Here is a 9,118-nt window from a genome sequence, read left to right as displayed (position 1 = left end):
TTACAGGCATTCTTGGACAAAGTTAGGATAATTCATATTCAGTCTGCTGTTGGGTACAGTGTGTTTGTTTCTTCTGTAAGATGACGAATGAGGCCACTGATTTGGGACACTGCATTTTTTCTTTATTATTTGTTGTGAGACTCAGTCAAATTAAACTGAACACCAGTCCCATGTAAGGGAAGTAGGGTTGCCAGCCTCCAGGTGGTGGCTGGAGATCTCCTGGAATTACAACTGATCTCCAGGTGACAGAGATGTTTCCCTGGAGAACATGGCCACATTGGAGGGTGGAGTCTATGGCATTATATTGTTCTGAGGCCCCTCCCCTCCCCAAACTCCACCCTTTCTAGGCTCCACCCCCTAAATCTCCAAGAATTTCCCAATCTGAACATGGCAACCCTAAAGGGAAGGGAACTCAGAATACAGAAGTACCCACAGTTACAATATTTTACTTTGATTCTGATTGAGTGTCTGAAATAAAGATAAACATAAATGAAGGAAATGACTGACTGACTGACTGACTGACTGACTGACTGACTGACTGACTGACTGAATGAATGAATGAATGAATGAATAAGTAGTTTGGCTGAAAAGTCCAGTATTGTTTTTTGTTTACAGAAATGGTCAGCAGAGCTGTTTGACATTTCTTTCCTGATGTATTTCGGAGGTATTGAAACAGGAAAATATGGGTTTAGATGATGTTGCAAAGGTAAAGTTAAATTTGGAATGATGCTTCCTCTGGCAGTAGTTTTGTTTTGTGAGGTTTTTTTTAGTAATCTTGTTCTCATCTCTCTTGATTGCTACATACTGCTAGGTGACTGCTGTGTCATCACATCGACCGAGTTCATTTCCAATGTTCTTTTCATTACAGCTTTTAAGGTTTTACCATCAAGAGTGCTGGGAAACACTGTTACTGTATTAGTACCAGCAATGGGGACAAGAATAAGGCAATATTTTTAATTGAACTTTTTGATAAAACTCAATCATAGATTCTGCTAGCCAAACAAACAAAAACAAAACACATTTCCCCAAACTAGTCATAGATCCAGAGGAGTTAGCCGTGTTAGTCTGTAGTGGCAAAATCAAACTCTTTTTGATTTCCCCAAACTAGTGTTAAACATAAACCCTCTAGAAATTTCTGTGTGTGCATTGAATGTAGGTAGAAGAGATGAAGCCTACTTGACCCATCCCCAACCTTCATGCCTTCAGCAGCAATCAGTTGTGTGAGGGCCCAGATAGGATAAGGAAATAATGGAGGAAGTTTTAAGCCCCCCCCCCCATACAATTTTCTCAATCTTAAATGGCTCTGGAGATTTGCCAGTTGTCCCATTGGGTAAGCATATGAGTACCAGTAAGGGTACCTGCGTGTTTGCTCCAGCACAGCAAATACTGGCTCCCTGGAGCCTTATCAGGTTGGAAAAATATTTCAGAGGGAAGGCTCAACCCCTTCCCCAGCACCCTAGCCCTGATCCAAATCAGGCCTCTGCATACCTAATAACTGCATTTTTAAAAGTGTCTGTTGCTCCATTCACAAATCTCAATGTCTTATCTAGTTTGACTCTAAATATGTAGATATTAGGGGAAAACCTAGGAAATATAATCCCACTGCTGTTTATGAGTGTTCAAAGTATGTTTGCAGTAACATTTAATGAAAGCTATAATTAGATGCCACATTGGCATTAATTTCAGCACTGGAATTTATCTTACATTATACTTTCAATTTATTTTACACTGTTTTCAATTGCTTGGATGAATTTTGTTTCACTAATCCTGAAGATGCTGGCAAAAAACCTGGTGGCTAGACCACTACGTGCCTTCATGATTTTTACCTTCCTTGTTATTCACAATAAGTCATGGGATTCTGGCTGGATTGCTAGTGAGTTCATCGCTGAGGCCTGACCAAAGTATCACCGCTGTAAAATAAGCTGCACTGAAACCAATTGGTTAAAAAAGTCCATACTGTTCCACACTGACCTATTAAATTATATATATAAATCTGAGTTTTCTGGGCAAAGTACTCAAGTTTATGGTGGACCAACTCCAGCTATACCAGGATGAAGTATAGCTAGATTCATTTTAAGTTTTGAGACAGGGACTCTAGGAGAGACATAGAGGAGAATATCTCATGGTCCTCTCTTCAGTATTTGATACTATCAACTATGCAATGCCTTCTTGGATTTGCTCGCTGGATTAGGATTGAGAAGGTCTATTTTGTGAAGGTTCTAATCCTTCCTGATGGGTAGATTACAGATATTATTGTTGGGGAATTGTTCTCTATGAATGTCCTACTGCATTCCTCAGGGTTCAGATTGTCTCCCAACCCTCTTTCTCTCAGACACAAACTCACACACACTTTCTCTTCCACATAGAACTCATCTGGAGATCTGTAATGAGGTGTGATCAGTATGCTTATGATATCAAGCTTTACTTCTTTTAATCTGAACCAGGGAATCATCTGAGGTCCTGGTCCTGGTAGAAGGATGATAACGGTATGGCTGGGGAAGAATAAACTGGAACTCAATCCAGATAAATCAGAGATAATGTTAGTGGATGATCCCATGGACTGGTCAACATGGAAAGTGCTTGTCATGGGCTAGGATTACACTTGCTCCTAAGGATCTAGAACATAAAATAGTGAAGATCTCATTATCATCCATGCATAGATACAGTATATTCAGTATATTCAGTATATTACTTGTATAGCACAAGAACATAAGAAGAATCAGAATAACGGTCCATTTAACATAGCATCCAGTTTCAAATAGTGGCCTATCAATTGCCCTGGAGGGCCAACAAATAGGGCAGAGAGGTCTCTGATGTCATTTCCTAGCACTGGCAGTCAGAGGTTTACTGCTTCAGAATGTGGAGGCTTCCTTTAATCATCATCATGGCTGCAACTATTGGTGGATTTACTCTCCATGAATCTGTCTAATCCTCTTTTGAAGTTATCTATTCTAGTGGTCATCACTAACTCTGCTGGCAGTAAATCCCAAGACTGGATTACAAAATGAGAGGAAGAAGTACTTGTTCTTGTCCATCCTGAATTTATTCCTGATCACAAACAAAAGAAAGTACTTGTTTAATAAATGAATGATTACATTACAGAATCCACTCTCTTGTCACTCCAATGAGCAAAAGTACTCTATTCAGTGCTTTTTTCCTTTCTGTGTGTGCGTGCGTGCATGCTGAAGAAGTGCTGATACTCCAGAAAGAGGTGCCAGTGCATACCATCAGAAAAAAAGCCATGACCATATTATTCCAAAATGTTTTATTAGAACTAAATGGGATAAAGAGAGAGAATAGTATATTTTGCCCAGATAAATGATGCATATGATCAATAATGAACAATACCAGCATTTATTTTTATTAATAGGCTTCAATTGAATGATTTAGATTACTTTTTTTGTTTCAATGGTCTCATTTTCATTTAAGGAATGTTAATATTAGTTTTCTTCAGTGTTTACTATCTATAGTTAATACCAAACTACCTACATGCTAGACAGTGTTACAGAAATTATTTGATGGTGCAAATACAGGTACTCATATGCATTTCAAAGCCAGTACCATTAGCCCTCATGGTATTTGGAATCTTGGGTTACAAAAGAAACATAAAATGCAATTTTTCTCACTATAATGTTGCCAGATACATTCAGATAATTTTTTTTCTGGTTTAAACCAAAATTGTCAGTCTTGCAAACAGCACACATGAAAGACTTACATGTAAGTAAGTATTAGTATATTGACCTGTGTGAATCACGTTTAGAGAAATAAATCTACCATGCTGGATTCAGCGGCTAAGCAATATCAACAGCATAATGTCATGTTTGCCCCTTTTTTCTGGTTTATGAATATATGGAAGCAAGGAGACCTTTTAAAAGTTATACCTACAAAAAGAGAATGCAAAAGAAATACGACCAAAAAAAGATGTAACACAGTAGGTACTTTCCTCTAGAAGCTATGAAAAGAGTATTAAGTTGGTTTTTAATAACAGACTATAAAAGTTTCATGGCATACTCCAGCAACCATTAGGTACAGCTAAGACTCATTAAAAGTTGTAGAATGGCTTTTAGTTATAACTGACTTCTCTGATTTCAGTGAGACTTAAGACCACTTTCACATGCATACCCAACACACACACACACACACACACACACACACACACAAAGTATTGATGAGTGATCTGTTTTTCCACAGACATATCTCACATGACTATTGAGTGTGTGCATGCGAATACAACTCAGACACAACTTGAGTCTGCAGGGAAAGAAAACACAGGTACGGTGAGAAACACTCCCACCATCAGCCTCACGTACAAGTTGAATAGTTACATTTATACAGTGTTTGTGTAACTTCTCTTTTCATGGGTTCTATGGGGCTTAGAAAGCAACTTTCACAAAATTTTAAGAAAGAACTTTTTTTCCTTTTAAATTTTTTAACAATTAGTAAAATACAACTTTAACAAAAATTAACTCTTAAGTGCAACCATACAAAAAAAGCTCCAAATCAACAATGTCCTTAAAAAGGCAAACAGTTCAACATTCAAGAAGTGATGAGTCCTCTCTCATCCATTTGAAGCAGCTGTACCCCAGGCTTCCGTCTTCTTGTTGGGAATTATAGCCCTGCAAAAATAATACAATCCCAGTAACACCAACTACACACAATACACAAACACCACTTTAAATCATATTTTACATACAACATTTGATTACCTTATTCAAGGTGATAAGAGCTTATAATTTATTAAGCTCCCCGCAAACAGCCTCCTCCTCAGCAGCCTGACTCTAGCTTCTGACTCCACCCCACTGGGCTAAACCAATTAACCTCACAGGGGTTACATTTGCAGCCATGGCAGCCATTAGTGATATCATGCCTCCCCCATGACTGCATGTGTCTGAGGGAAACTTTAAGGCACCCTTTTGCTGGATTGTAACATGTATATTATACATGTTATGTAGTTTGGTAGTTTTGTATTCCCATTTTACAGATAAGGAATTGTACTCCTCCATTCGGCTGAGCTGTGAATTCTCCCTCCATCCAAAGCTACCTTTGTCTGGTGGAAGAGCTCTCTGCTTAATTGAGCAGTGTGGTAGGAAACTAATAGTGCAATCCTAAACAAAGTTACACCCTTCTAAACTTATTTACTTCATGGGCTTTGAAAAGTATTACGCTGCTTAGGACTGTACTAGGGGTGTGCACCCCGAAAATATTCGGGTTTCCCCCTACCTGCCAGCTGAAGTTTAAAGGGAACTGCCACTTGCAAGAGGCAGGGAAAGGGCCCTTTAAACTCAGACCTCAAAGCTTCCCAAAGCAACCCAAATGCTTCAGGAAGCTCTGATTAGGGATTTCCAAATCAGGGCCAGCATGCTGGCTCTGATTCGAGAATCCCGACTCATTACAGATCGGGTCCGATTCGAGTACTTTAACTGAATTGGAAACTCGAAGCACACACCCCTAGACTGTACTGTTAATCTGCTAAAGATCCCACATTCAGTTCATGGACAGGGACTTTATGATGAGAAACCCAGGTCCCAAATCCATCTGTTGGACTATCAGACAAATAGACCCTATTAGAGCTGCCAAGCCCCCAGTGAATACCCACTCTGAGCTCCCATTGCCCACTGGCAACAGGATTTTTTTTTAAAAAAAGGCAGCATCACAAGCATGAGAACAACATGCACAAGTGATGGTGGGTAGCTCTAGGAATTGCTGGGAACTCTAGAGTTTCCAGTGATTCCTAGAGCTTCCCACCATCACTTCTGGGTTTCCCCCAGAAGTGACATCATCATGCTTGTGACACCCTCACCTCTACCACGTCCCTTCCCCCAACTCTCCTAATGGTTGCCAGGTTCATCCTGAGAACACTAGACCGTGCTGACCAATAACACCATTATTTTTGGTCTTGTACTGACTTATGGGACAAGATGGTGTCGTTCCGTCGCCGAGGCGGGTCTGGGGCGGGGAGGTGGGCCGGGGTGGCCGGTGGGGAGGCCTAGCGGGCAGAGGCCAAGGAAGCGCAAGGAGCGGCAGTTGCCTCCGCCATGAGGGGGGTGATGAGGCGGGCCCTTCGCTCAGATTCTGAATGGCTTCTAGGAAGTCCAGTTCTGACTTTCATGGGCCCTTCATTTACCTTGATGATGTCCCATTCAAGATTGGAGACAAGTTTAAAGCCCCAGCTAAAGTTGGCCTACCCATCAGCTTCTGCTTGCCTGACTCGCTGCAACTTGGAAGGGAAGCTCAGTATGACTTCTCCCTGGAAAGGAGGACCATTGAGTGGGTTGAGGACATCAAGAGGATCCAGACCGCCCAGCAAGAGGCTGAATGGAATGCCGAGGAGGCCCTAGTCAATTCCAAGGCAGCCCTGGAGGAGCAGAGCCAAGCGGGCTTCTCTGAGGGCTGCTGTCCTTGGGCTGCCATGCCACCTCCCATCAACCCCATCCTTGCTAGCCTGCAGCACAACCACATCTTGACTCCGACCCCAGCCAGCAACAGCACCCTGCAGCAAAAGGCCCTGAGCCCACCCCACGCAAAGGCCGACTTCAACCAAGCAGATTTTGAGTGTGAGGAAGACCTCTTTGACAAGCTGAAATTAAAAACAATTGATGACAAGGAGGAGCTGAAGAACATTCTGGAGATCCATGTGGGTACCACGGGACAGAGAGTTGCCCAACTGCTAGACAACAGTATGCCCAAAGGAACTCCTGAGTCTGTATTGCAGGACCAGGAAGTTCTAGCCACACTGGACCTCAAGCCCCTCCACAAACCAAATGCTCTTATTGCTTTGCCACAGCTGGGGGGCTGTAAAAAGATGTCCCTGTCTTCCAAAGTGTCCCTCTCTCCATCTGTGAGCAATATCAAATCTCTCTCCTTCCCAAAGCTCGACTTGGATGAGAGTGACCTGCCAACAGCAAAGCTCACGATTGCATACTGCAATGCTGCCTGCCTCTGCAACGGCACTTTTCTCCGCTCTTTACAGAGCAGAGCTAGTGAACTAAATGGGCACCACATGGCTGGGCTGTCCGACTTAAATGTGGACAGTGGCCCAGAGACACAGACTTTATCCTCAGTGTCTAGACTGCCTTCCCAGCCCACCTCAGTAGCATGTACAGAAGAAACTCCGACATTCAATACAAGTACAGTGGTAACTCACCAAAGTTTCTTGACATCTAAAGTGCCCAGTGCCACCAGCTGTGCAAAATGGCTCAGCAGACCCCTGTATGAAGAAGATTTGCAGGCCCTTTCCTCCAGCGAGCGGCAGTGCATTGAGACTGTTGTCAACATGGGCTACTCCTACGAGGATGTCCTGAAAGCTATGAAGAAGAAGGGGCAGAGCATAGAACAGGTTCTTAACTATCTGTTTGTCCATGGACAGCTCTGTGAGAAGGGCTTTGATCCACTCCTCATAGAAGCTGCTTTGGAAATGCATCAGTGCTCAGAGAAGGAGACAACAGCACTTCTCCAGCTAATGAATGTACTGACTTACAATTGTTGTGCAGGCAGAATAATCTTCCAACTGGTAGCCGGCTTGATGATTTAGAAAAACTTCCTAGTCCTGAAGCAAATCCCCAAGAGGGTTCCTGCTCAGATTTACTAGTTTATTGTACGTCAATTTATAATGTTAAATGAAAAAAAGAAAAAGAAAACAAAAAAACACCTAAATTACACTACTAGTTGAGTTCTGATTTTCTCCGCAACAAGTATATATAATTTCTAGAGTCCCACTTATTCTAAATTAGTCACAAAACCTTTTTTCTATTGTTCATGTTTCTTAATCCATAAATCCAGATATCAACAAATCCTTGTTATCCATTTCATGCAAAAAGTCTGTTAACCGTTTCCATTTAGTCAAGAAGTTAACTAATGTCCTTTCTCTAATTAATGCAGTAAGTTTTGCCATTAATGCAAACTCTAGAAGTTTTGTCAACCATTCCTCCACTGTAGGCAATGTTGTAGTTTTCCACTTTTGTGTATAAAGTACTCTTGCTGCTGTAATAAAGTATAAAAACAGTGTTCTAAATCTTTTTTCCAACTGGCTGTCCATTATTCCCAACAGAAAAGTCTCTGGTTTCCGCTGAAGTTTAATCTTCATAATCTTCTGCCTCGATGATTGTATCTGCAACTAAAAACTCTTTGCTTTCTTACATGTCCACCACATATGAAAAAATGTTCCTTCTTGTTTAGCATATTTCCAACATTTTATACATATATGTATTGTTAGTGTGTCATGTTTAGAATTATGTGTTTTTTCTTATTCTCTGTGTTTATTGTTTATTATGTTATGGTGTATAGTTTATAGTTTAAATAAAGAAAATTCAATCATAAAAAATTTACAATGTTAGATGAAGTTAACAAGTAAATGTTTATAATTACTATTTCACAACTGACTAGCTAGAATCCAAATGAAATCTTGCTGCTTATTGCTTATTTATATCATCCAGTGACCTGTATGGATGTTGGCCCTCCAGTGTGATTGGTTGGCTACAGGCTGCTATACCAGATGGACCATTGGTCTGATCCAACAGGGCTCTATAAGTAATATAATTTATCTGTTCATGAATAATAACAAGATATTCACTATTTTGTACTTTGGACTCAGTCTAGAGAGATTCTCTCTCTGTATTAAAATCCCATAAAGCTTCTTTCTGAAGCTTTCCTTTCCCTGCATCTACTTTCAAATTCATAAATTTATTATGAGAGGAAAAGATAATTCTAAAGCTTGTGTGTGAACACTAAACAAAAATTTGGTTTCAAGTGATCACCTCAGATTTACCCAACAGGCAAAACAGAAGCAGAAAAGGAATCCCAATTCACCGGGAAAAAAATATGAGCGCATAAGGAGTGATCCTACTAAATAAGGACTGATAGAAAGAATACTGATCTCCTTGTTATGAACTTACCTTGATGAGCCCTAAGCATGTTGGCCTTTTTGAATGGAGGAAAGCTTCTTTTTCAGTCACATTATCTCTCGTGGGATAACTATGCAGGGCATTATCACAGTCTGCTGCTGTAAAATTCCTTGTCTAAGTGTACTCTGGTGAAAATCAATTTTCAGACAACGTTGTAATACTTTTTCTATTGCTTTACAAATTAAATTGATTCCCTCAGCATCATTTTTCAGGCATTA

The 9,118-nt window shown here is 40.7% G+C and overlaps 1 protein-coding gene across 1 annotated transcript; it reads left to right on the top strand.

The window, feature by feature from the left end:
* The first annotated feature begins 6,076 nt into the window (after positions 1–6,076).
* LOC129323569 (ubiquitin-associated protein 1-like) lies at positions 6,077–7,531 on the top strand. The gene has a single exon (XM_054970100.1). The coding sequence runs from the start codon at positions 6,077–6,079 to the stop codon at positions 7,529–7,531; it is 1,455 nt and encodes a 484-aa protein (XP_054826075.1).
* Positions 7,532–9,118: the final 1,587 nt, after the last annotated feature.

The sequence above is a fragment of the Eublepharis macularius genome, chromosome 2 (genome assembly GCF_028583425.1).
Source record: "Eublepharis macularius isolate TG4126 chromosome 2, MPM_Emac_v1.0, whole genome shotgun sequence".
NCBI classification, from domain to species: domain Eukaryota; kingdom Metazoa; phylum Chordata; class Lepidosauria; order Squamata; family Eublepharidae; genus Eublepharis; species Eublepharis macularius.
This window is presented reverse-complemented; position numbering and strand designations above follow the sequence as displayed.

Excerpts from the sequence above, each read along its gene's own strand:
- LOC129323569 (XM_054970100.1), top strand. The coding sequence starts at position 6,077 with ATGGCTTCTAGGAAGTCCAGTTCTGACTTTCATGGGCCCTTCATTTAC.